Source organism: Anomaloglossus baeobatrachus, chromosome 10 (genome assembly GCF_048569485.1).
Source record: "Anomaloglossus baeobatrachus isolate aAnoBae1 chromosome 10, aAnoBae1.hap1, whole genome shotgun sequence".
In the NCBI taxonomy this organism is placed as follows: domain Eukaryota; kingdom Metazoa; phylum Chordata; class Amphibia; order Anura; family Aromobatidae; genus Anomaloglossus; species Anomaloglossus baeobatrachus.
The window spans coordinates 75,613,809-75,641,022 of record NC_134362.1 but is presented as its reverse complement, the minus strand read 5'-3'; the positions used below and the strand labels follow the sequence as shown (position 1 = coordinate 75,641,022).

At 46.7% G+C, this 27,214-nt stretch overlaps 2 protein-coding genes across 5 annotated transcripts in view; one reads left to right on the top strand and one right to left on the bottom strand.

Annotated features, from left to right (window-relative positions):
- Positions 1–24,810, bottom strand: part of LOC142254255 (protein phosphatase 1 regulatory subunit 12A-like) — a 37,583-nt gene extending 12,773 nt beyond the window's left edge. Inside the window, exons 1-19 of one of the 4 annotated variants that reach the window (XM_075325265.1) lie at positions 24,524–24,810; positions 22,046–22,176; positions 17,466–17,584; positions 15,472–15,631; positions 14,880–15,024; positions 14,476–14,550; positions 14,281–14,366; positions 13,521–13,669; positions 5,475–5,551; positions 5,207–5,365; positions 4,965–5,041; positions 4,660–4,881; positions 3,448–3,525; positions 3,277–3,367; positions 3,010–3,156; positions 1,847–1,979; positions 1,631–1,761; positions 789–845; positions 494–513 (exon numbers count right to left, since the gene is read on the bottom strand). In XM_075325265.1, the coding sequence (XP_075181380.1) occupies positions 494–513; positions 789–845; positions 1,631–1,761; positions 1,847–1,979; positions 3,010–3,156; positions 3,277–3,367; positions 3,448–3,525; positions 4,660–4,881; positions 4,965–5,041; positions 5,207–5,365; positions 5,475–5,551; positions 13,521–13,669; positions 14,281–14,366; positions 14,476–14,550; positions 14,880–15,024; positions 15,472–15,631; positions 17,466–17,584; positions 22,046–22,176; positions 24,524–24,781 (2,315 nt within the window). In that variant the 5' untranslated portion in view covers positions 24,782–24,810. The remainder of the gene's footprint in view (positions 1–493; positions 514–788; positions 846–1,630; positions 1,762–1,846; positions 1,980–3,009; positions 3,157–3,276; positions 3,368–3,447; positions 3,526–4,659; positions 4,882–4,964; positions 5,042–5,206; positions 5,366–5,474; positions 5,552–13,520; positions 13,670–14,280; positions 14,367–14,475; positions 14,551–14,879; positions 15,025–15,471; positions 15,632–17,465; positions 17,585–22,045; positions 22,177–24,523) is intronic. The other 3 variants (XM_075325266.1, XM_075325268.1, XM_075325267.1) reach the window with 3 other exon arrangements.
- The window catches only part of TKFC (triokinase and FMN cyclase), a 742,129-nt gene that overhangs the window by 488,348 nt on the left and 226,567 nt on the right, over positions 1–27,214 (top strand). The window lies entirely within an intron of this gene.

Sequence of the window (27,214 nt, the reverse complement as noted above, 5' to 3'; positions counted from 1 at the left end):
AGACACTGATTGGCAGTTTGGGTCTCCGTCCCCATAACGCCAGCCATAAACAGATCCCTTCTGGGGGCGGGTGGGCAGGTTTCGAGACGAGACGAGACGAGACGAGACGAGACGAGACGAGACGAGACGAGACGAGACGAGACGAGACGAGACGAGACGAGACGAGACGAGACGAGACGAGACGAGACGAGACGAGACGAGACGAGACGAGACACATGCTCGCGCGAGTGATCAGTACACAAAAAGCACCCGAACTCTGTTGTTTTGGAAAAGTCTGTGTTCGGTACGGACACCAAACACTGAACCTCGGATTCGCTCATCTCTAGTCAGCACCAGTAAAGACAAAACAATCCGTTCCCTTTAGGAACGCTTTTTTTTGTGTAATGGGATAATTATGTGTATAGGAAAACCTGTTAAGTGTTCTTTAGGGTAGTCTAGAAACGAATGACTATACAAAGAGGAAAAAAAAAAAAATATCTTATCAAGTTCTTACCGAGAGCTAAGTCCATCTACCTGGGAAGAAAAAAAAAAAAAGAAAAAAGGAGAGAAAGGCATTATGTTACACAATATAAAGTAATGGCAATAAACAGCTTATTACCCATGCTCATGGTAATACAGTACGGATCCATTCACGCAGTTCACTTACCAAATTACAAGACCATCAGAGCCACGTAGCAAGAACAGATACAAAACCCATGTTACAAGAGATCACACTACACACTTTCTTAGCTTTCCCAAAAATTTCACAAGATATTAAAAGAAAACAGTTTGCATGCAGGTCCAAACACCTGAACTTGCGGACTTTCCTCTGTTTCATCATCTTCCTCCGATTCCTCACCATCACTCTGAAAGAAACGTGGTAAAACAAGGGTTACAATACACTGTGGCCCGGGGTTTAAATCTGATCAGATGGCGACATGTGTGGGCATTCGTTGGGCAATTTAAACTCCATCAAATGCTAAAAATACTGGTAAATGGCTTCCTATAAAATATCGAGCACCACTGAAGACCTAGAACGATGTGAGCGAACCGTGTACAGCACTAGACTATATAACAGCACTATATCAGGATTACACCATCCAAAAGAATAACCGTAGCCGGAAAACATTTGTTTTTATACTGTGGGCTAATATTAACGTTACTTAAAGGGTAACTCTAACCAGATCTTATAACTGAACAACTCCATTGACTTAATCACGGTAAATACATTATGACATAGCCTAAAGCCCTCCTACACATTGGAATAACAATAGCCAAACCTGTCCTCCTCTCAATGAGCCCAGCCGACAATTTAATGTGTATGGGGTACCCAAGACAGATGACTGTAGGGGGAGTTAAGGATCCGAAAAGTTAAATTTTGGACTTTCAATCCTTTTGTTCTCCCTAAGACACCTTCCAGAGATGACTGGCAATGGTTCTCTAATAGAGAACATGGAATGAAATAGCAGCCGGCCAAGTAATCTCAACGGCAAAAGCCATCAAATGTGTATGAGGCACTCAAGTTTAACTCAAAGTGACGGTGGTTTGTCTACTGAAAGTCTTGGTCAATAAATAGGCGCACTATAAAAGACAACATCAAAACGCAGATGTCAGCGATAACCCAGATCGAATGTGAGCACTTGATTCTTACATCTCTAGCAGTAAGTTGAACTCCAGTGGGTCTCCTTTTCCCTCGCGGTCTTCTCCGGTCCCGAATCCCTCCTTTGTTCTTGCCACCTTGCTCATCACTTTCTTTCTCGTCTTCTTGGGACTTCTGCATTTCTGTGATGACATTTAACTCTCAGCTACAATGAGCCACAAAGTCACCTGACACACCAGGACCCAAGATTGTCTAATAAAAGCTAACCTTTGCTCTCTACGCTTTGTCCTCCTCCTCGTCTCTGTGTTCCCGAGGGTGTTGCAGTTGGATCTGGAGTAGTTAATCCTAAAAGATCAGATTTCTGCAAACTGGCAATTCGGGATCTCCAGCTGACCTCTGACTGCAAATTCACAATAAAATATGAATTTATCATTCCCCTTACAGATCAATAGAGGAATTCAGATCGGACGCGCAAAGGAATAATGTCCTGCTGTTGGCACACAAGACCACGATAAACTCTAAGCTCCAGGAGTCTAATTTCATACTTCTGGCAAGCTGGTATAGGGTCCCTTCCAGACTGCATAGGATGTTCCCTGGAGTGGATCTCGGCTGCTGGAGATGTGGGGCGGAGGTGGGGGATTTTGTACACATCTTCTGGACCTGTATGGCTTTGAGACGGTTCTGGGACGGAGTGGGTGAGGTGATCAGACATGTGACTGGTACTACCCAGGTCCTGGGTCCGGAGTTGTTCTACAACTTTAGGAGACCCCGGTCTCTTCGTACCGTATGGTGGCTAGGTCATGTATCCCCCTGAAATGGAAGTCTGGCGCTCCCCCCACTCTGGCCCTATGGGCCTCCAGGGACAATGATCTACTGCAAATGGAGGACCTGACTTCCTCGTTCTATGATAGGTATGAGCTCATCTATAAGACCTCGCTTCCCTGGCTGGAGTTTAAGTTTTCTAGTGATTATGCCTGCCTATTGGCTGGCTGATGTTAATCGCTTGGCCTGGACAGGTTTCTCACCCTTTAGGCGCTGCCTCACCCCCAACCCCCCTCCTCATCCTCTTTGGCTTCCCCTCTCCCCCTGCTTCCCTTCCTTCTTTTTTTTCTCACTCTTCTTTCTTTCTCTTCTCAGGGGGTCTCTTCCCCTAATGTTAATGGGGCCTGGTTTTCGCTGGTGTCTCACTAGCCATCTAAATCCCCTTCCTTAAATCCTAAAATGTACAGACCCACATTTTGGCGGGGGTAGGCTCTTTTGATTCGCTATTTTATTTGGGGTTTGCTCGCCCCTTTGTTATGCATAATGAGCTTATGTCTGCTTGCCCTTGTTTTGTTGTGGTCTGTTTATAAATAAAGAATTAAAAAAAATAATTAAAAAAAAATAGAGGAATTCAGTAATGGTCAAGGGATTTCGTGAAGACCACTCACCCCATCATCACTGGTTGTACGGCTGCTCCTGGGTTTTGTCTGGTTGTCCTCTTCTTGGGTCTTCATCGTCTCAGAGGCCGCTTCTTTATTTTCCTGTTGACCTTTGATGACCTTTTCAGCCTCTTTCAGATCAGTAAGCGTCACTCCCTACAGAAGATTAATGTTAATCAATAAGTATCAGAAACATTTATTACAATGGTTAATGACCCTGGAAAACATACACACATTTCTGAGTTCCAAAGATTAAGATGTTTGCTTAGTACTTACCTGAGTGGATCGACGAGACTGTCGTGCATGTCGAGACCTTGCCTTTCTCTGAGCTTCAGCTTCTTCGTCTCTCACAGGGGTCAGGTAAGACCTAATGATAAACTCTGTGAGACACTATATATAAAAGGTGTGCTTACAGAATAGAGATCTCCTCCAGATAGGACTTCCTACCTGCGGCGCTCTCTGGTCTCCGTAGTGGTGGCCGGTTGCTCCGAGTTTGTATTCGTGGTGTTTGCTATATCAGCAGTTCTGAAGAGGACAGAATAGATATCTAAATAAGTAATACCTGTGAGAAACAGCAATAACCTGAATAATTGTAGGATCTTTTTACTTAAAAGTTTTGGAAATCTCATTTTTGTTAAGAGGATGTTTTGCAGTTTGGAGATTTTAAAGAGTAAACTTTCAGGAAGTTATTTTTCACATCTGGCAGGCATTTATTATTGCTTGCAGATTAGTGGGGGTCCAAGTCCTGAGGATTCCCATAGATTGCTTAATAGGTGGCTGGACAGCGCACAGCTCAGGAGCGCACACACAGCGGAGTACAGATTCACTAGATTCTGTGTGCGCACCGGTCTCCTGAGCTGGCCACGGGTCCAGACCCCCACCAATATGGAGACATTTGAAGTGCAAGTATAATATGAACAATAATTCAATAATCTTTAAAAAAGGACCTCTCAAGTCAGATATCGCTATTAACCTGCAGGTTGGAAGCATATGCATGTGCCTCGACGCAGTACTGAAAGTGCAGTACCCACGAGAAAATTAACTTTTTTTCTCCTTGGAGCCGCTGGCTTTCAGTCATGCCGGCAGTCATCTGAGTACACAGTGAGAGGCGTCTGCAAGCAGTGCATACCTGGCTGCCAAAGTGCTAGGATGTGCTTACAGTCGCCGCTCACAGTATAGCTACCGGTGACTGAAGGAGTGGCAGCATGACTGAAAGCTGGTGGCTCCCAGGAAGAATAAAGTTAATTTTCATGCAGGTGCCACACTTTCAGCACAATGGCTGAACACTTCAAAACACTATTATATATTATCTCCATATCCCTTTCAGTATACATGAGCTGGTGGCCATGTTTTTCCCCCAGCTAGGCAACCTGGCACTGCAGGTAAACAGGGAGCCATTTCTAACTATAAATTACACTGAAGACTTTTTTTGTCGATATATGTTAAGCAGTTGGAGAAAATCAATTGGTTCTGTATCCATATCATTTTGAAGAAAGTAATCCTATAGCTCCACAAACTACAGTGTCAGACGGACCATCCGCAGTGACCAGTCTGTCTCAGATCAATCACATCTCAAATGCCATTCCCGGAAGAGCAGAAAGGCCTGGCAACACATAAACCAAGTTGTTTCTCTATGTTTTAGAGCCAGATGCCCCATACCTTGTACGTGAATTTGGAGTTGGCGCAGTGGTGTCTACTTTAGAAGACAAAGTATTTCCACTTGTTAATGTAGTTTCTGGCTTAGTTGTTAATGGCTCTCTTCTTGACAGGGAGGTTTCAGTCCTAGATGTCAGAGGATCCCTCTGTCTGCGGAGAGAGATCGGTCCCTCATCTCCATCATTACGTTGCCGAGTGAAGGACGTACGACTAAACTGAGGTTCCCTTTAGAAACATAAAATCATCAGTTGACTTGTGTCCCAAAATAAAATTATTTTATCATCCTACATCTACCCCTCAAGACTGACCTCACATTTTCCTGGTTACTTAACAGTTTTTGACTCGGAGGCACACGTGCTAAACGGAGTTCGGATCCAGTCTTCTCCTGAAAGAAACATCATCACGGTAAGGGAAATGATGGTAAATCAAGGACAGAGAGGAATGAATTAAGTGAGAATTGAAGAAAATTCCGTTGAGAAGAAATAGGAAGCCATGCTAGAAAGAAAAAGTAAGGAAACTAAAGTAACAGACGGTTGTTGACAATACACACTCTGTCTGATAGCTGAGAGCTGGAGGCAGATTTAGGAAGTGCTGCCCTCCGGCCTTCTTCAGAGCTGGTGCCAGAGCTCAATGTGCCAGAACTACCAGTCTTCCTCAACGAGGCTCGCCAGGTAGGCTCAGTTTTCTCCTGCTCTGGGACAGCTGAGGTCTATGGATAGCAGCGTGTGTAACGGTTAATTTAGTGTTTCACTTTACTGATGAGGAAATGATTACGAACAACGGAAGGTCACTGATTCATCCCCACCCTTCCTTCTCACCTTCTTTGTGGAGGTTGTGGAAAGGTTACGCAACTGATTGTTCAGATTATTAATTCGTTCTTGAGCTTTCACCTTTTCTGTAAAAGTAAAAGAAGGGTAAAAGAAGGGAATTTTGTTTACTTACCGTAAATTCCTTTTCTTCTAGCTCCAATTGGGAGACCCAGACAATTGGGTGTATAGCTATTGCCTCTGGAGGCCACACAAAGTATTACACTTAAAAGTGTAAGGCCCCTCCCCTTCTGGCTATACACCCCCAGTGGGATCACTGGCTCACCAGTTTTAGTGCCAAAGCAAGAAGGAGGAAAGCCAATAACTGGTTTAAAGACCAATTCAATCCGAGGAAACATCGGAGAACTGAACCATACCACATGAACAACATGTGTACCCGAAAAAACAGAAAAACCCCGAGAAAACAGGGCGGGTGCTGGGTCTCCCAATTGGAGCTAGAAGAAAAGGAATTTACGGTAAGTAAACAAAATTCCCTTCTTCTTTGTCGCTCCATTGGGAGACCCAGACAATTGGGATGTCCAAAAGCAATCCCTGGGTGGGTAAAAGAATACCTCATGATAGGGCCGTCAAACGGCCCTCTCCTACAGGTGGCCAACCGCCGCCTGAATGACTTATCTACCTAGGCTGGCGTCTGCCGAAGCGTAGGTATGCATCTGATAATGCTTGGTAAAAGTAAGTAGACTCGACCAGGTGGGTGCCTGACACACCTGCTGAGCCGTAGCCTGGTGCCGTAATGCCCAGGATGCACCCACGGCTCTGGTAGAATGGGCCTTCGGCCTTGAGAGAACCAGAAGCCCAGTAGAACTGTAGGTTTCAAGAATTGGTGCCTCGAGCCCCCGAGCAAGGGTGGATCTGGAAGCTTGCGACTGTTTACGCCGACCAGCGACAAGGACAAAGAGTGCATCCGGGTGGCGCAGGAGCGCCATGCGGGAAGTAGAACCTGAGTGCTCTCACCAGAACCAACAGATGCAAATCTTTCTGAAATTGATGGACTGGACGAGGACACAAAGAAGGTGAGGTGATATCCTGATTGATATGAAAATGGGATACCACCTTAGGGAGAAATTCCGGAACCGGACGCAGAACTACCCTGTCCTGGTGAAGGACCAGGAAGGGAGTTTGTATGAGAGCGTTGCTAGCTCGGAAACTCTCCTAAGAGACGAGACCGTTACTAGAAGGCCACTTCCCGTGAAAAACGGGAAGGGAGACATCCTTCAAAGGCTCGAAAGGCGGCATCTGGAGAGCAATTAGAACCTTGTTCAGATCTCAGGGCTCTAACGGCCGCTTGTACGGAGTGCTGAGAAGACAAACTCCCCGTAGGAACGTGCGTACCTGAGGAAGTCGTCGTTTCTGAAAAAATACAGATAGCGCTGAGACTTGTCCCTAAAGGGAACTGAGCGACAACCCATTTTCCTACCTAGATTGCAGGAAGGAAGGAAACATAGACGATGCAACCGGCCAGGGAGAAACACCCTGCGCCGAGCACCGAGATAAGAACATCTTCCACGTCCTGTGGTCAATCTTGGCGGACGTTGGTATGCTAGCCTGTCTCATGGTGGCAACCACGTCCTGAGGTAATCCTGACGACACTAGGTTCCAGGACTCAATGCCACACCATCCGGTTGAGGGCCGTAGAATCCAAATGGAAGAATGGCCCTTGAGACAGCCAGTCTGATTGGTCTGGTAGTGCCCCCGGTTAGCCTACCGTGAGGCACCACAAAACCGAGTACCACACATCCTCGGCCAATTTGTAGCGACGAGGATGGTGCGGCCGCAGTCGGTCTTGATCTAGCGCAGTACTCTGGGCAACAATGCCAGAGGTGGCACCTAAGGTAGCTGGAACTGCGACCAATGCTGAACTAAGGCGTTTGCCGCCAGAGCTCGATGATTGTGAAACCGTGCCATGAAGCTGGCACATTGTTGTTGTGCCGTGACGCCATTAGATCGACGTCCGGCCTCTGTCAGCGGCGCCAGATCTCCTGAAACCCGTCCGGGTGAGGAGACCATACTCTTTCGGCCACACCTCAGCGACTTAGGAAGTCAGCTTCCTAGTTTCCACACTTGGATGAATTGTGGATATGGTGGATGCCGTGTCTTCCACCCACATCAGAACCTGCCGGACTTCCTGGAAGGCTTGCCGGTTGCGCGTTCTTCCTTGGTGGTTGATGTATGCCACCGCTGTGGAGCTGTCCGACTGAAGTCGGATATGCTTGCTTTTCAGCCGCTGTTGGAAGGATTGTAGGGCAAGATACACTGCTCTGTGTTCAAGAACATTGATCTGAAGAGTGGACTCTTGCTGAGTCCACGTACCCTGAGCGCTGTAGTGGAGAAAAACTGCTCCCCACCCTGATAGACTCGCGTCTGTCGTAACTATCGCCCAGGACGGGGATAGGAAGGACCTTCTTTTTGACCAAGAGGTGAGAAGAAGCCACCACCGTAGAGATTCCTTGGCCGCCTGAGAAGAACGACGACTCTGTTGAGGGACGTCGACTCCTCGTCCCATTGGCGGAGAATGTCCCATTGTAGTGGACGCAGTAAAACTGCGCGAAAGGAACTGCCTCCATTGCTACCATCTTACGTAGGAAGTGCATGAGGCGTGTCAATGTGTGCGACTGGTTCTTAAAGAAGAGCTTGCAGCCCGTAGTGAATGCTGTTTGTCTAGCGGCAGCTTCACTATCGCTGAGAGAGTAAGAAACTCTATGCCTAGATATGTTATCGATAGGGTCGGGGTCGGATCTGACTTTAAAAAGTTGATGATCCACCCAAAACTCTAGAGAGTCTCCAGCGCAACGTTCGGGCAGTGTTGGCATGTTTCCTAAGAGAGTGCCTTGACAAGTAGATCGTCTAAATACGGGACCACAGAGTGACCCTGAGAGTGCAGGACTGTGACTACTGCTGCCCTGACCTTGGCGAAGACCAGTTGGACTGTCGCTAGCCGGGAGGTAGAGCTACGAACAGAGGGTGTTCGTCTCCTATAACGAAGCGTAGAAACGCTAGTGCTCTGGATCAATCGGCACGTGTGGATAAGCATCCTTGATGCCTAATGATGCTAGGAAATATCCTTGGGACCTTGAGGCGATGACATGGCGGAGGGATTCCATCCGGAACCGCCTGGTGTCCACGAGCTTGCTGAGCATTTTTAGATCCAGAACGGGACGGAACGGCCCGTTGTTATAGGTACCGCAAAGAATTTGGGGTAAAAACCGTGACCTTGTTCCTGAAGAGGAACGGGGGTCATCACTCTTTCTGCCTATAGAGTGCACCCTGTTTGCAGAAGAGCAGCGGCCCGGCCGGGAGGTGGAGAAATTCTGAAGAATCGAGTTGGAGGACGAGAAGTGAGCTCTATCCTGTACCCGTGAGACAGAATGTCTCACACTCAATGGTCATTGACCTATGGCAGCTAAATATCGCCAAGGCGGGAGAGCCTGCTACGGACCGAGGCCGCAAGTCATGAGGAAGCCGCCTTGGAAGCGGGTTTTCCGACTGTCGCTTTTTTGGGCGAGACTGAGCCCGCTAAGAATCTTAGCTCCTCTGATCCTTTTGAGTCCACCTTGGACGAGGAAAAATGGGACCTGCCCGAGCCTCGAAAAGGCCGAAAACCCCGACTGCCTCTTGCTCTGTTGGGGTTTGTTGTGTCCGGGCTGAGGAAAGGATGAATCCTTACCCCTGGACTGTTTGATGGTTACATCCAACGCTCACCAAACAGTCGGTCAGCAGAAAAAGGCAACTGGTTAGGCAACCTTTTTTGGAAGCAGAATCTGCCTTCCATTCACTTAACGAGCAGACCAGGCTCTGCTTAAAAACACGGAGTAGCGGAGGCTACCGCCGCACGGTTCGCAGAGTCCAGGACAACCTGAATCGCGTAAGAAACAAATGCAGACATTTGAGAGGTTAAGGATGCCACCTGCGGCACAGATGTACGTGTAACCGTGTCAATCTGTGTAAGACAAGCTGAAATAGCTTGGAGTGCCCCAAGGGAGAGAATGCCGGAGCCAACGGTGCGCCGACAGCCTCATAGATGGCTTTCGACCAGAGATCCATCTGTCTGTCAGTGGCATCTTTGAGTTTGCAGTTCCATCTCCCACTGCAACTATGGATCTAGCTACAAGCCTGGAGATTGGAGGATGCCGCTCGGGACATTGGGTCCAGTCCTTGACCAAGTCAGGGGACAGGGATAGCGTGTATCCTAAGCCGTTTGGAGAAGCGCATATCTGGATAAGCGTGGTGTTCCTGGACTGCCTCTCTGAAGGCAGAGTGGTCCAGAAAAATACGTGAAGCTGACTCCTCCACTGGAGGAGTTGTGAGAAATAACCCACATTCCATAGATGGACGCTATAAGATTATTTACTATGGCGTCACAATCAGGTGTATCCAGATTGAGAGCGGTCTCAGGATCAGAATCCTGAGCCGCTACTTCCGCCTCATTACACAGCGAGTCCTTCTGTTAGGACCCTGATGAAACCGAGGCCGCTCATAGCGAGCCCACTTAGGCTGTCTGGGACTGACGTCCGTGCAGAGCCGTGACTCTGGGATGCGTGTGACATTCCCGGAGCTGTTAGTTATTCACACTGAGGGGGGCCATGGATCAATGATTCAACAGTGCCCATCTTGTGAGAGACATGTCCGGACTGCTAGGCTTCTAGTATCATAGCCATAGTCTCAGAAAAACTGTCAGTAAATACTGCAGACACCGTCCTCATCCCCTGGCCATTAGTGCATACAATGGAGTCTATGTACCTGCCGGCCGTATAGCCGTACATGCTGTACCAGCTGTATAGAAAAACATGTGGTTCTGCACCTTTGTTTTACACAGAGAATATGCTGATAACTCCTCCGCATAATCCAGGAGGGTATATACAACGTGCGACCAAACAGTGCAATGTATATAGTACAAGCATATCTATAAGTGCACTTCTGCACTAGTGGGGTTAGCACCACAGGTGCTGCTTAACGCCTGTTACAGCGATTGTGTGACTATCAGAATGCCAGGGTCTTCCACACTTGTCTCTGTATCGTACAGAAACTGACACTAATGGCTGCCGGTGTCCTTGTAGAGAAGGAAGCCGTGGGCGTGCCTGAGAAAGTGCGGGAATTGCACACAGTGAGAGGGGTGGAGTATGCAAAACATACTCCAGCTCTCAGCTCTGCTCTTGCAGCGTCACGCCCCTACCCTGACTGTCAGGGCTGTGGGCGGTAACGAAGGGAGACTAGGCCCAGAAGCTGGGGACTCGAGTTAACAGCGCGGCCGCCGTAAAAGCGCGGGCCGCGCTGAAGTCCCCGGCGCACCACAAGTGCCAGCCGCGCCGCAGTCCCAGCGGCCGGCGCGACCGCCCTAGAAGTGGCCAGCGTCCCGCCCCTCTCCTGACTGGCAGGTCTGGGGGCGGGAACGAACTAAAGCAGGCCGCAAAAGCCGGGGACTCGAGTTATCAGCGCGGCCGCCGTAAAAGCGCGGGCCGCGCTGAAGTCCCCGGCGCACTACAAGTGCCAGCCGCGCCGCTGTTCCAGCGGCCGGCGCGCCCGAGTCCTAGACGTGGGCAGCGTCCCGCCCCTCTCCTGACTGGCAGGTCTGGGGGCGGGAACGAACGGAAGCAGGCCGCAAAAGCCGGGGACTGTAGTTATCAGCGCGGCCGCCGTAAAAGCGCAGGCCGCGCTGAAGTCCCCGGCGCACTACAAGTGCCAGCCGTGCCGCAGTCCCAGCGGCCGGCGCGGCCGAGTCCCATAAGTGTGCCTGCTTCAGCTAAGCTGAATGAGGCTATGGCACAGGCGCCGCAGCGCTGATGTCCCCCGGCGCACTACAACACCCAGCATGCTGCGGTGTGAGCGCCAAATGCACGGGGACACAGAGTACCTTGAGGAAGCAGGGCCATGTCCCTGATGTACTCCGCTCCATCCAGCATCTTCTCCAGGGGCTGTAGATGGAGCACGGTCTCAGTGCCTGGAGACCGGTAAATCCCACTTCACCCAGAGCCCTGTAAAAAGGGATGGGGAAGGAATCAGCATGTGGGCTCCTGCCGCCGTACCCGCAATGGGTACCTCAACCTTACAAACACCTCCGACATACAGTGGGGTGAGAAGGGAGCATGCTGGGGACACTATATGTGTCCTCTTTTCTTCCATCCGACATAGTCAGCAGCTGCTGCTGACTAAAAAGTGGAGCTATGCGTGGATGTGTTGCCTCCTTCGCACAAAGCACAAAACTGGTGAGCCAGTGATCCCACTGGGGGTGTATAGCCAGAAGGGGAGGGGCCTTACACTTTTAAGTGTAATACTTTGTGTGGCCTCCAGAGGCAATAGCTATACACCCAATTGTCTGGGTCTCCCAATGGAGCGACAAAGAAAACAGCATTAGTCTACATAATTTGAGAGGTCAGGGGCGTTGAGAATAGAATAATAATAATAATAATAATAATAATAATAATAATAATAAATAAAAAAAAAAAATCTTTATTTATATAGCGCCAACATATTCTGCAGCGCTTTACAATTCAGGAGGTTCATATACAAACAAGTAACAGTTATAGAAAATACAATAATTACCGGAAAAAAAAAAAAAATACAACCCTGCTCGTGAGGGCTTACAATCTACAATGAGGTGGGGGGGGGGGGGGCAAGGTACAAGTGCTTATTTACAATGACAATCCAGCCATCTCAAAGAGATAGGGGATAAAGGCTGCCTGAACCTGTCAGCCAAAACTTTGAGATGCTTTGGGGTGCCATGGAGTTTGATGGAGAGTTATGTTCTGAGAAGTCGTGGAGGGACTATGTGAATTTAGTTTGGCTAGGGAGTGTGATAGGCCACCCTAAAAAGATGTGTTTTTAGGGAGCACCTGAAGCTGAGTAAGTTGTAATTCGTCCTAGCTTCTTGGGGTAGAACATTTCAGAGGATTGCTGCAGCTCGGCAGAAGTCTTGGATCCAGGAGTGGGAGGTTCGGATTAGTGTGGATGTTAGTCGAATGTCGTTTGCAGAGCTTAGAGAACGGGTGGGGTGATAGACAGAGAGGAGGGTGGAGATGTAGGGGGTACTGCACTGTGGAGAGCTTTGTGGTTGAGACCAAGCAATTTAAATTGGATCCTGTGCTATATGGGTAGCCAGTGCAATGACTGGTACAGAGTGCAAGCATCCAAGTAACGGTTAGCCAGATAGGTGACCCAAGCTGCTGCATTAAGGATGGACTGTAGAGGAGAGAGTCTAGTTAGGGGGAGACCGATTAATAGAGAGTTACAGTAGTCAAGGCGGGAGTGGATCAGGGCCACGGTGAGGGTTTTTTTACTTTCCATGGTGAGTAAGGGGCGGAGTCTAGGGATGTTCTTGCGGTGAAGGCAACAATAGATTGTAGATAGGAGGTGAAGGAGAGATCGGTGTCAAGTTTAACACCCAGACAGTGGGCCTGCTGCCTGGGAGTTATTGTGGTTCTGCACACAGATAGGGAGATGTCAGGTTTAGGAAGTTTAGAAGATGGAGGGAATAGAAGTAGTTCAGTTTTAGAAAGGTTAAGTTTCAGACAGAGAGCAGACATGATGTTGGAAACCGAAGACAGACAGTCACTCTTGTTCTGTAGTACAGCGGGGGTGAGGTCAGGGAATGAGGTGTATAGCTGTGTGTCATCAGCTTACAGATAGTACTGGAAGCCAAATCTACTGATGGTCTGTCCAATTGGGGCAGTGTACAGGGAGAAAAGAAGAGGGCCAAGAACTGAACCTTGAGGGACCCCCAACAGTGAGAGGAAGAGGAGAAGATGTGGAGCCAGCAAATGGTCCGCTGAATGAACGGCCAGAAAGATAGGAAGAGAACCAGGAGACCACAGTGTTCTTTATGACAAGACTACTACAAAAATCAGATATTTATTAACAGCATTGATTCATAATGCAAACTAGTTTTTTGCAAATTGAAAAATTAATCATCTCACAGAACAAACAGGGTAACTCATTAAAGGGAACCAGTGGACTCATGCTGCCCAAATCACAGGAAGCATGAATCAGAGAGTCCATTCTAGGAAGATGGCGGTAAAGAAAATATACAGGGAGATAAGTGCTCACCAGACTCAGCGTCAGAACCTGAATCATCCGAACTGGAAGCAATTGGTTGGCTGGTGGGTACTGTTGAAGTGATGGGCTGTGTCCGGCGCTCTTTGTCCTGCACTCGAAGTGCAACTTTCTCTTGACTGCTCAGACGAGAAATAGAACTCCTATTTGAAAAATAGGTTGGGGGAGCAGGGAGCGTGCAAGGGGTCAGTGCACGGAGTGCCCGGGAATACACAGCAAGTGTCACACACACATACAGTGGGAACATGTCAAGCTCACACTGTGAACAATCCACACTGTGTATCACATTGTCTCTTGTGACATTAATCAGTGGATCACACAACGCACAACCCAGGATTCCCCTTTCACCAGTAAGTATATGTCTTTAAGATGTGCTCTTTGGTAAAGTCCTAAAAATTGAAACTTGTTTAATCTCTTGGGACATTTATTGAAAATATGGCTACCTCTACAGGTTGTATATGGTTTATGACTTTGTTTTTCTAGATTTTCAGAGTTATTCAACCACCCAGGTGATCAAGGAGTATATGACGCAGATGATTGGCCTTTCAGAAATCAAAGAAGATCTGGGGTGAAGACCTCTGAGCCAGCAGCTAATTAAGTTAAAAAAGGGGACCACTCAAAGACATATTTAGTGGTGATTTGTTTGTATAAGCTTAGGGGAAATGCACCACAATAGCATAACCCTACAGCACAACAGACATGCCACACCGCCTGCTCCAATGCATCACACAAACGCAGCCGATGGATCACAGACCTCCTTGTCCTGCTAGCTGCATTTTGATTCGGAGGGCTTGTCTGAGACATTATCTGCGGAGCATTCTTCATCTTCTCCAAGCGTAACTACAAAAAAAAATAAATAAATATAAAACCATACGTAACCAAACATGGGAAATAGTACTCTTGATTTTTTTGTCTGTTCCCCCCAAATAAAGACTCGATGAGATCTCACCGCACTCTGTTTTTTCTTCATCTCTTCCAGGACAGACTCCAAACTGTCGTCTGCAACATCAAAAGGCGTCTGGCCCTACATAAGTGGAAATAACATTGAGAGGCGCACTTGAACATTGCATATAGCAAGACAGAAAAGTCACCCTGCAAGACAATTGCCGTTAGCACCAAGAAGCAATGGACAAGACAAGACAAAGGTTGCTGAACTCAAGTGCAGAGAGGAGTTAGAGAAGTAACAAACAAGACAAGACAAACAGCTGAGGATGGCTCAAGGGACACATGGTATAAGCAGCCAAGACACCAGACACATGGGAAACACTGCACAGGGGTACAGAACCAGCCATGGCGCAGCCGGGGGGCATAAGCAGTCTGTGTATAGTGTGAGGAGACCGCTGACCCCCTCACCACTTTGTTGACAGCCTCCATGTCACAGAGAGCCTCACACAGGAGACGGCATGCATCCTGTTGGCCCCAGTGAGCGGCCGCGTGCAGAGGAGTCCAACCATCTAAGTCACGGGAATCCACGTCAAACCCCAATTGTAGGAGCAGCCTGAGACAGATATGAAAAATGAGAAAGAAAGGGGGATACATACAATATAATGAAGCTATGAAAAATGGAGAGAGACAAGACAGAAGAATGAGTGGAAAATATCCGACTATCACATAAAATATATGAATATACATTTCTGTTTGTTACTCTAACCCTTCATACTAGACCATAGGCCCCATTATGGTTTGAAGATGTAATAGGGTGACCTCCTCCGAACTATTCTTTAAGGGTGATGAGCTTATTGATACCACATGATCCCTCATATGAAAATCAAACAGATTCCAACATCGTTGATATTTTTATTGAAAAAAAACCCCCAAACAAGTGTTTATTTACCGTTGCATTACTGATATAATGTCCATGTATAGCAGAACTCAAATACTATCCCTCTATCGTACGAGCTTGGCATTCATGTCATCTTGCCGTTCTGTTTGATGGTCAGCTCACCTTATGACTTCAGTGTAGCCCTTGGCAGCCGCTACATGTAAAGGAGTAGCCCCAGTGGTAGGATGCCGGAGGTCCTCATATTTCCCATTGTTCAACCAGCGGCGGGCATCTCTTAACATGAGCTCTTCCTCCTCTTTTTTTGCTGCTTCTAAGTCAACGCCTGCAAGATAAGCCACAACTCATGTCTACTAGGCCTCATTGATGCGAGAAAAGATGGATTGATTTTTACATAGGCAAAAAAAAAAAAAAAGAGAGGTTTTTCAGTATTTAATTATAGGCCACATTCAGACAGTGTTTGTTTGCTTTTGTGTTTGAGAAAAACAGATGACATTTTGGTCTGTGTTTCTATTTTTACTGTTAAGCCTCCATTTTCTCTTTGCAAAAAAAAAAAAAAAAAAATAAACACAGAAATAAATTCTCCAAGTTTCTACTACCTATTAGCCTGAGATTACACCCGGAAGGCATCCATGTGTTGTCTCCTTTATTTACAGACCCACTGACTTTAAGGCCAAGTGCACACAGTGCATTTTTAATGTGCTTTTTGGTGCAATGTTGTCACAAATCTGCACTCCTATCTTTATGCCAGAAAAGTCAATGAGAATACTGAAGATGTGTGCACTTTGTTTATTTTTTTCCTTGCAGGTTTGGTGCAGAAAATAATCTGAATGCCAATTCTTGGTGGGTTTCTCAGCCCTTTCACCCATTGATTAAATTATGAAAAACGCACCAAAATTGAGGCAAAAATGCACCATAAACAAAGGCCAAAAATGAGGTAAAAACGCACCAAAAACGAGGCCAAAACGCACCAAAAACAAGGCCAAAACACACTAAAAAGGCACCAAAAAAGCACCAAAAACAAAGCAAAAATACACCAAAACAAAGCAAAAACAAAAAGGAAAAATTAAACAAAAACGAGGACAAAATGAGGCAAAAAAGCACCAAAAAACGAAACAAAAATGAAGGAAAAATGAGGCAAAAAATGCACCAAAAAGGCAAGAAAACCACACCAAAAACAAGGCAAAAAACAGCACCAAAATGAGGCAAAAAACACACCAAAAACAAAGGCAAAATGAGGCAAAAATGCACCAAAAAAGAGGCAAAAAACACAAAAAACAAAGCAAAAACGCACCAAAAACAATGGAAAAATGAGGCAAAAACACACCTCGTTTTTTGGTGTATTTTTCTATCAGAAGATGCAGATTTGTTGTAGAATATTTCTGCACTAAATACTCAGAGTGTGCACATAGCCTAATACTTCAGTCCCATGATGAGAATTTGATGACTTTTTGATGTTACAGATTTTCGGCGGCCTTTCTGCACGCATTAGGTAAATTAAGTTACTTGCATTTTTATTGCATTTTTGACACTGTGGTTTTTGTCTCTTTTGACGTCACGTTTTAAAAAAAGCTTTTATGTTTTTGATAACTTCTTGTATTTGGCTTTGACAAAGCTTTATTGATACAGTCATGTGCGGATTACAAGCGATTTTTAGTGCGTTTTCACAGAGGAAGCACACTAAAAAAAAAAAAAAAAAAAAAAAAAAAAAAAACCCATAAGAGTGGATATTGCACATTTAATAAAACTCTATGGGGAAAATCCACGTATAAAACGCAGAGAAATTGACTTTATTTATGAGAAAATAACAACAGGACAATAAATAAGCAGCTTTGATTCACACATTGGATCATTAGTAATTGTGCGGTCAGAAGATACAAAGAATCATTTAGTGGCCAAAAATTGTGACCTTTTCTGTGCTAGTGTAAAGGCGAAACTCCACTCAGGACGTCAGCTCTTCATTGTGTATATATTATATATACAAATATATGTAAAGTGGCCTCTGACCAGCTGCGGTACTGACTGGCCAATCACATTGAAGCTTTTATTTTTCCAGAGCAGTTTAGCGGAAGAAAGCAGCTCAGTGATTGGTTGCTAGGGGCAACGAGGCCTGTTTTGATGTCTTAGGCCACATGTCTTGTCTTTTGAAGTGCACTTACCTTGTTTCTTGACCTCGCTCTTCATCAGTTTCTCCATGGCGCTCTCATGAGACACGTCCAGTGGAAGTTCCCCTTCACTATTTACAATAGCTACATTCCCGCCCTTAGAGATCAAGTACCTGCCGACAACATAAATCAATGCGTTAATGGAGTTTTCTATTGTAATTACTGTACAATGGAAAAATCAGCAGCTTTCTGCTAGTCTTTACATTTTACTTGCTCACATTTCACAAGATCACTGCTGACAGGCAGTGAATAGAAATGTGCTTTTTTAGGATTAGGTGAAAAATCATTGTGGTCCATTTAGTAATGCTTTGGGGCCTTGTTTCTAGGGCAGATATGGCTCTAAGGCCTCATTCAGCCTGCAATCATTTTTCTCATACGTAAAAACATGGACCATGTAGTATTTTGGCTTTTTCATCAGTGTTTGGTCCGTTTTTACCACCAGCGAATTTCTCATAAGAAAAAGGAAAACTTTAAAAAGCTCCTCCAATGCTAAAAACGGACGCACACAGATCTTCAGTGATTTTCATAGCCCCATAGACTTCTATGGGTAATTTAGATACATGACTCAAAATCAAACGTATTGTCGAAAATTTTTTGAGGAGACATAATCCACACAAAAAAAAAATAAATAAATAGGGAAATGTCAACAGATCCATAGAGTATAATAGGTACAAGGTGAAAACCAAAGACCTAATACATACATGTAAAACATCTGAATTAAACTTTTTTCCCAGCATTATTTACATTGTTTTGATTATCAGATTGTTTTAACCCAATTCATCAGTTGCGACTTTTAGAAATGTTGCTAAATTTTTGTGCAATATCCTGGTAGAGTAAAAAATAAATATATTTTTTTTTCTATTTTTTTCTGTGCAAGTGAAGGCAAACGAGCATCATTTTAAATAATTGTGAGATTTTTTTTTTTTATTTTTTTTTTTACTGTAAGGCCATGTGCACACAGTGTGTTTTTGGTGCAGTTTTTTCACAAAACTACACACATATCCTTATGCCAGCAAAGTCAATGAGTATTCTGAAGTTTTGTGCACATGTTGCTCATTTTTTCCTTACAAATTTGGTGCAGAACATCAACGGCATGTTCATTTTTTGTGCGTTTTCCTCTGCGCTTTTCATGCATGGGTAAACTAAAATAAAATAAAAAAAAAAGGGCCAAAAACGCACCTTATTTTTGGTGCATTTTTCTGCCAGAAGATGCAAATTTGTTGCAGAAAATTTCTACACCAAATAATAATGCGTGCGCAAATAGCCTAAAGGAGCACAAAGAAAAAACAAAAAAAAACAACATTTTTTGAACTTGCACCAACTCATCCAACGTTGCACATCCACTTTATTTGATTTGGTACAAAATCCTGAGATGCAAAAAAAAACAAAACCACAAGAAAAATAAGACTTAAAAAAGCACCTTATGGATCAGAGCCACTGTGCCCACTCAGATGCAGAGCTCACCCAGTGAGAAAATGCTGATACATGATAGCGTGCCATACTCCTATATCAGGTGGGATTGGTTTTAGTCTCTGGATATTTCTAATTACTGAAGCCAGGTTTCCATTACCAAATAAAAAAAAGTCAGTTTAATCCCAAAAAGCTAGGACAGATTTCGTTCTCACCTGATATCTGTATGCAAAGACCATTTACAGCATCACGTTAAAGAATTGCAATGTATTTGTAAAAAAACGTATACTGTACTGTGGCTCCTTATGGCATCGGATTTTTTGGGGGGTACCCATAGACTTGAATGGGCAAATCTCGTCCAATTTACTGAAGAAATGAGTGCATGCTGCGATGTTTGTCACATGCAGATCTAGACGATAAAAAAGGTAGCTCGTCTGCACACAAAAAAAAAATCCAAGAAAACTCCAGCAATACCAAACAATAAACAATTCCAAGACTTTATTTCACATTTTAAAATTCCATGGTTAAAGGGAACCTGTCATCAGAAATTTTGCTTTAAACCTAAAAGTTTCCCCCTCTGCAGCTTGTGGGCTAGCAATCTAGCAAGGTTCCTGTACTTTTTGTGGCCCCTTTTAAACCAAATTAAATACTTTATAAACTTGTACCTTTTGCTATGTAAATTTTGTAAATCGTCCATGGGGGCGGGCTCTCTGCTGACCGTTGCTGTTCCTCCAGCAGATTTACGCCGCCCCCCCCCCACGCTGAATTTCATATCTCAGGACGCCGCCCCTGGGCGCCCGTGGTCCCGCGCATGCGCTGTGCGACTGTAGCGGGACTGTGCACTGTGTGCACATGTGACGTTTTGCGCAGGCACGAGGTTATGGGCGGCGCTGTGAGTGTCATCAGCAAGTGCCGCCCATAACCTCGTGACCGCACTTTCCCCTCTTCCTCCAGTGTTCTGCGCAAGCGCTTGCTGGCCAGATGACCCGAAGTCACCTCTTTCCCATCTTGCCCTGCTGCAGGGTAAGATGGGAAGGAGGTGACGTCGGGTCATTTGGCCGGCGAGCGCTTGCGCAGAACGCTGGAGGCAGTGGGGGAAAGCGCGTCCACGAGATTATGGGCGGGCACTTGCGATGCAATCACAGCGCCGCCCATAATCTCGTGCTTGTGACACACACCACCAGGTGTCCTGGTGTGGGCGGCACCTCGGGCGCAGTGGGCGGCGTCCTGATGGATGAAATGGAGCGTGGGGGGACGGCGTCAATGTGCTGGAGGAACAGCAACGGTCAGCAGAGAGCCCGCCCCCATGGACGATTTACAAAATTTACATAGAAAAAGGTACAAGTTTATAAAGTATTTAATTTGATTTAAAAGGGGCCACGAAAAGTACAGGAACCTTGCTAAAATGCAGCCCAGGAACTGCAGAGGGGGAAACTTTTAGGTTTCAAGCTAAATTTCTGATGACAGGTTCCCTTTAATACTCTATTAAAAGGAAAACAGATATGAGTAAGGATCTGTTACGCATCATTTGTTTTCTTTTAATAGAGTCTTAACCATGGAATTTTAAAATTAAGTCTTGGAATTTTTTATCGTTTGGTATTGCTGGAGTTTTCTTGGATTTTTTTTTGTGCAGACGAGCTACCTTTTTCATGGTCCGAATCTGCAAGTGACAAAAATTGCAGCATGCACTCATTTCTTCAGTAAATTGGACGAGATTTTCCCATTCAAGTCTATGGGTACCCCCCCAAAAAATCCGATGCCAAAAGGAGCCACAGTACAGAATCCGTTTTTTTACAGATACATTGCAATCCTTTAACGTGATGCTGTAAATTGTCTTTGCATACAGATATTAGGTGAGAAAAAAAAATGTTTGGGATTGCTGGATTTTTCTTGGATTGCTTCTTCTGGTGACCAGCTGGACTCCGATCCTTGCATCCCCTTCCCTGTACCAGGAATTGCAGTTGGTGGTGGAGTGGCTGATAAGTATTTTTTAGCTTGTCTGCACGGTCCTATTAAATACCATTGGTTCACATGGTGCTGTTTTTTTTTTTTTTAGGGATAGCACACACACCGAAAATACAGTCAGGTGAGCAAGCGCTGGTAGAAAGGAAAATATATGAAGATCAGTTACGTGCAAGAAATGCGCTACTGCAGATAGGAGGTCCGTGTTCGGACCCCAGTACACCCCATCTAATCCCTGTGACGGGGAGGTTAGGAATTCCTCTAATTATCAGCTGCCAGGTGTTTAGGTGTGTGACAGGCCGTGGAGGTGTTAGCGAGGCACCCCTGGTATAACCTGTTCCAACCACATACCTGTAATCACTAAAAAAAGACAGACACGTCATTACTGGCATTCTGCTCTGTGCGAGTACGTGAAAAAAAAAAAAAAGGGTCCACGAAATAGACACTATGAGACCTTACCCACAGTATCCTGAACAAAGATAAGGTATGATAATGCTGAATCTCTTAAAGATTTGCCTTTCAGGGGTCTGGAAAAGCTGAGTGACCACATTAGCCAAACTTGTAATGGCAGACATGGAAGTAATAACGAAATGTATAGTAATCATCAGGCTGGGGTTACATGGGAACATTGCAGGTGAATGGGGGCACATTGTAACACGCAAAGTATTAGGTCCGCAAGAAGTGAGTCCCCAATAAATCAAACTGGTTCCAACTTTTTGCAGGTCACAGAGACCCCCTGTACCTGCCATGTAGCAGAAGCACAAAGCAATCTTTGGTTGCGTCACCTGCGTCATGACCAAGGTTGCCGTACAGCCCCTGCGTCACTAAGTGTTCAATCCGCCACTGCTTCAGTGATCCTTACTAACACTGTAGTAATGACATCATGTTCATCAATCACAAGACCACTGCAGACAATCACTGGTCTGATTTGTACATGCAAGCATCACCACTGAGGCCAGTGACTGGCTGCAGCATGATATACGTGATGTCATCGCAGCAGGACCAACCGGGACCACCAGAGCAGTAGTGCACAATAGGTGAGTAAAGTTTTATTATTTTTTTTCCATAAATTCCATACAATTCTTAAGGATGAATAAAGGACTTCTGTGTATTTTTTTTTCCCTCCTCGAGGAATGATCTTTTTGAGACCATGATAACGGGCAGGAACATTGCTAAATGGGGTGTGGTGCCCCCCAACTTACTGTGCTATGCTCACAAATCCACAGGACGCTGCTGCATGGAGCGGGGTCCACCCCTCGTTGTCCTGCTGGTTCACAGAAGCTCCATTCTCCACCAGAAACTGCACCATGTCGATATTTTCATCAATACAGGCCTGAGGGGGGGGGGGGGGAGAAGGTCAAAGAGGAAAACATGAGGAGGGCATTATGATAATTGGGGTACCGAGTTACAGGAGCACTAATCTGGAGGGGAAATAGTGATTCTGGGGGTACAGAGACAGCTATGGATGTTCTGACAGTGGAGTGGCTGATAACAGAGAACAATAGCATAGCAAATGCCGTACATTGGAGGATGTGTCCCTTTAAGACACAGCAATAATGAAAAAGAATTGCAATATGTAAAGAAACTAAATCAAGTGACTAGGTCCTGGTTTAACTGTTTCTGGGAAAGCTGGGTGACAACCAACATGGCTGCTATTAACGATCGCACAGGGGTTATCACCCAACGTTCCCAGGCGCCTTAGTGGTCAATCTGCCGGGACACAGTAATGTATGCTTGTCACTATAGAAGGCTGAAATGGGCGACAACCCCTTATGGAGAAATAATGGAGTCTACAGTGGTTGTCACTCAGCTTTCCTAGGAGCAGATGGGTTACTAGGGGTGAATGAATGGTGGACCTTAATCTCCGGGAAGAGATGGACAAGAAAGATACCAGACAAATATAAGAAAATGTCAGCAATATGAGGAATGCAAACAGGAAAAGGGCTCAGAGCCGCGGACTGCAAGCTGCCACTAATCGGGCATTGTGAGACTACAACTCCCAGCATGCCAATCTGGAGGGCCACAGAGTGCAGACATCCCGTGTGTGGTCTGCTCTTCACACTTTACAACTAAATGGTGACAACCCCATTACGAGAGCAATAATTAAGGCAGGAATTCAGATTGGGGTGTGGGCTGTGATGCGGATGGTAACACGCACTGAACACTACTCAATATGGATATATGCTCGGACGTCTGGGGGCCTGGGAAACTGCTACGGGGCTGAATAGACGGCATCTTAGAAAACTGCGCGGTCAATATGTCACCAAACAAATCTACAGACACCCCCAACAGGCCCCCACCCCCACAATAATACCATATGGCTCTAATGCTAAAGGTTTCCAGTCTGATCAGTAAAAGTCCACATGACACTATGCGGGTAATGCTTGTCTTACCAAAGTGGGATTTATATTTTTCTAACCAGATAGGGGGCAATCATTGCCAAAAATTATTAAGCCAGACATCCCCCCGGCCCCCACTCCAGCAATGCTCACTGCAGAACCCTGACTCACATCGCTGAGACCCTTCCTCATCTATTAGAGCGTGTAATATCCGAGACACAGATATCGGCATGGTTGTGCCCATTACATGTTCAGTTCTAAAGTTACAGTAAACTTCCAAGAAAAGTTTTGGAGGGGTTTGATCATTTACTGGAGGGGTCTGATCACTTACTAGGGGGGGGGGGTCTGATCACTCACTATTGGGGGGGTCTGATCAGTCACTGGAGGGGGGTCTGATCCGTCACTGGAGGGGGGTCTGATCCGTCACTGGAGTGGGGATCTGATCAGTCACTGGAGGGGGGTCTGATCCGTCACTGGAGGGGGGGTCTGATCCGTCACTGGAGGGGGGTCTGATCAGTCACTGGGAGGGGGGTCTGATCAGTCACTGGGAGGGGGGTCTGATCAGTCACTGGGAGGGGGGTCTGATCAGTCACTGGGAGGGGGGTCTGATCAGTCACTGGGAGGGGGGTCTGATCAGTCACTGGGAGGGGGGTCTGATCAGTCACTGGGAGGGGGGTCTGATCAGTCACTGGGAGGGGGGTCTGATCAGTCACTGGGAGGGGGGTCTGATCAGTCACTGGGAGGGGGGTCTGATCAGTCACTGGGAGGGGGGTCTGATCAGTCACTGGGAGGGGGGTCTGATCAGTCACTGGGAGGGGGGTCTGATCAGTCACTGGGAGGGGGGTCTGATCAGTCACTGGGAGGGGGGTCTGATCAGTCACTGGGAGGGGGGTCTGATCAGTCACTGGGAGGGGGGTCTGATCAGTCACTGGAGGGGGGTCTGATCAGTCACTGGAGGGGTCACGGGTCTGATCTCTTACTGGAGGGGTCTGATCTCTTACTGTAGGGGTCTGATCACTTATTAGAAGGGGGTTTGATCACTCACTGGAGGAGTCTGATCTCTTACTGGTGGAGTCTCATCAGTCACTGAAGGGGGTCTCATCACTTACTGGAGGGGTGTCATCACTTACTGGAGGGGTGTCATCACTTACTGACCTTAATTCCAGGCTTTATCTACTGACAAGTCAGAAAAAGTGACAACAGAAAATACAGGTGTATCTATGTGTGAAGAGCTGACACGAGTTGCAGATGATGAGCGTAGTAGTCACACGGTGCACCGGGCTCTCCAGCTGTGGAGAGACTACAAATCCCAGCATGCACTGACAGCTCCATCAATGATACCTGGTGCAGAGCCGTCAGTCCGTCCACGTTCGTGCCATTGATCGGGGCTCCGGCCGCCAGCAGTTGCTTAACCTCGTCCCGGTCTCCAGCCGAACAAGCGGCCATAAACACGGCTCCTTGCGCGAAACGCACCCGGGGCGGCCGGCGGGGGTTGCAGTGCGGCAGACATCGCTCCGTCTCTGAGCCCAGCCACCGGCTCAGCTGCTCCCGCCGCTTCCCTTTAGCTGAGTCCGACCGGGACCGATCATCCGCCGCCATCTTCCGTGTCCTGCCCGGAGACAGGCGGGAGGAGGGGACCGGGAGAGGCCGGGAGGGAGGAGGAGGAGGGAGAGGACAAGGGAGGAGACGTCAGGAGGAAAGGAGAGGTGGGGAGCAGTGACAGCACGGAGGACACCATGGGGCGCACTGCTGACATCTGGACGCCAACCAGGGGGGTTCTCATTGTAAACTCTTCTGGCACATCGGATGAGGGTCTGCTCTCTATGATGGGGTCCGATCTCTGTGATGGGGGTCCAGCCTCTGTGACGGGGGTCTAACCTCTATGATGGGGGTCTAACATCTATGATGTGGGTCCGGCCTCTGTGATGGAGGTCCTATATCTGTAATGGGTGTCTGATCTCTATGATAGGGGTCCTACCCTATAATGGGATTCAATTTCTGAGATGGGATTTGATTTCTGCGATGGGGGTCCAATCTCTGTGATGAGGGTCCTCCTTCTGTGATGGGGGTGAGATCGCTGTGATGGCAGTCTGGCCTCTGTGATGGGGGTCCGACCTCTATGATAGGGGGCCCAATCTCTGTGATGGGGGTTTGATCTCTGTGATGGCGGTCCGGCCTCTGTAATGGGCTCCTTTCCTCTATGATGGGGGTCCTACTACCTCTATGATGGGGTCCGATCTCTATGATGGGGGTCTGAACTCTGTGATCGGGGTCCGATCTCTATGATCGGGGTCCGATCTCTGTGATCGAAGTTCAACCACTGTGATGGCGGTCCTGCCTTTGTAATGGGGGTCCTATATCTGTGATGGAGGTCCGATCTCTGTGATGGGGTACTAACCTCTATGATAGGGGTCCTACCTCTATGATGGAGGGCTAACCTCTATTATAGGAGTCCTACCTCTATGATGGGGGTCTGACCTCTGCTCTGTGATGGGAGCCCGACCACTGTGATGGAGGTCCAATCTCCGTGATGGGAGTCCGTCCTCTTTGATAGGAGTTTGAACTCTGTGATGGGGGTCAGACCTCTGTGACGGGGGTCCATGCTCTTTGATGGGAGTTTGAAATCTGTGATGGGGGTTAGACCTCTGTGATAGGGGTCTAATTTCTGGGATGGAGGTCCTACCTGTGTGATGGGGGGGGGGGTCTGATCTCGCACAAAAATGGGTATGCAGCAGATTTGGAATCCGCACCATCTTTTCATACAGTTTTTCTTTTACCGCAATGTATGAATGAGGTTTTTAAACCCCCCTTTTGCTTGTCTGTACTGTAAATTGCTGTGGATTGGATGAGCAGAATCCGCACGGTGGATCAGAGAGCTGTAAGCATATGGGGAAGTCCACACATAACAGATTTGCTGCAAATCCGAATAAAGACTCCAGATAATCCACAAGCCGTCCTCTAATCACGCAGATTTTGCTGTTGATTTGCCTGCCAAGTGTCTAATAAAATAAACTCCACTTCTCTTCTCTGACGTTTTTGTGGCAACTTGTCCCTAGTTCCAAACTGGACCGTGTGTGTCCAACCTTCAGCGATAACTGATTAGCTGCAGTGGTCACCTGGAGCACGTGGGGGACCAGGGACACTTTACACTTTTTTTATGGTTTTCTAATTTGCAACAAAATATTAGCTGTTTGTGAATTTTTAACAAATTGTGTAAAAAAATAAATAAAATATTTACCAATAAAGGAGCCTGTAATTGCAGAACACCAGAAGGTGAGTCCATGCCCAGCTAATATACTGATCTCTCCACATTAGGCCTCTTTCACACATCCATGCATTTAATGCACGCGTGACGGCCCGTGGGGCAGGTCAGTATGTGTGTCCATCTGTATGTTGTCCATGCGACATCCGGATAGCACATAGGCAGAACTTGTATACTTACCTGTTTCCAGCGCTGCTGTTACTTTCAGGTCCGTCCTGAGTGCAGTGAATATTCATGAGCAGAATGAGCGAACCGAAAGCCACAATAAAGGCAGCAGCACCAGAGACAGGTACTGTATGTGTGAAATAGATGACACAGATGTATGAAGGAGACCTAAGGCCTCAGTTCCATTTGCATTTTGCACAGACAAGTGCAATCTAATAAAACATCTGATTGCACTCAAACCAGTGCAAAATTATGGGGCAGTATCCATCCTTGATTCATTTCTCATGCCATATCGGCCAGAGAAAGGAATCACAGCATGCTGCGTTTGGCAGAGAGTCTAGGCTCACACGCACCCATATAAGTCTATGGGAGCGTGTGAAACATTGCACTGCACTCTGATGTCATCTGACCGCAGTGTGATGTACGCAGAGACAAGACACGGAGGAGAGAGAGAGAGAGCTCCCTCTTCCTGCAGCTGTGATCAGATCGCAAGATCGGATCATAGTCGCATGACCCTTGGCTCACACTCGCAGCAGAGTGTCATTAGCATATCACTTCCGATGCTCTCGCATCACAAGCTATGCGCAAGTGGAACTGAGGCCTAA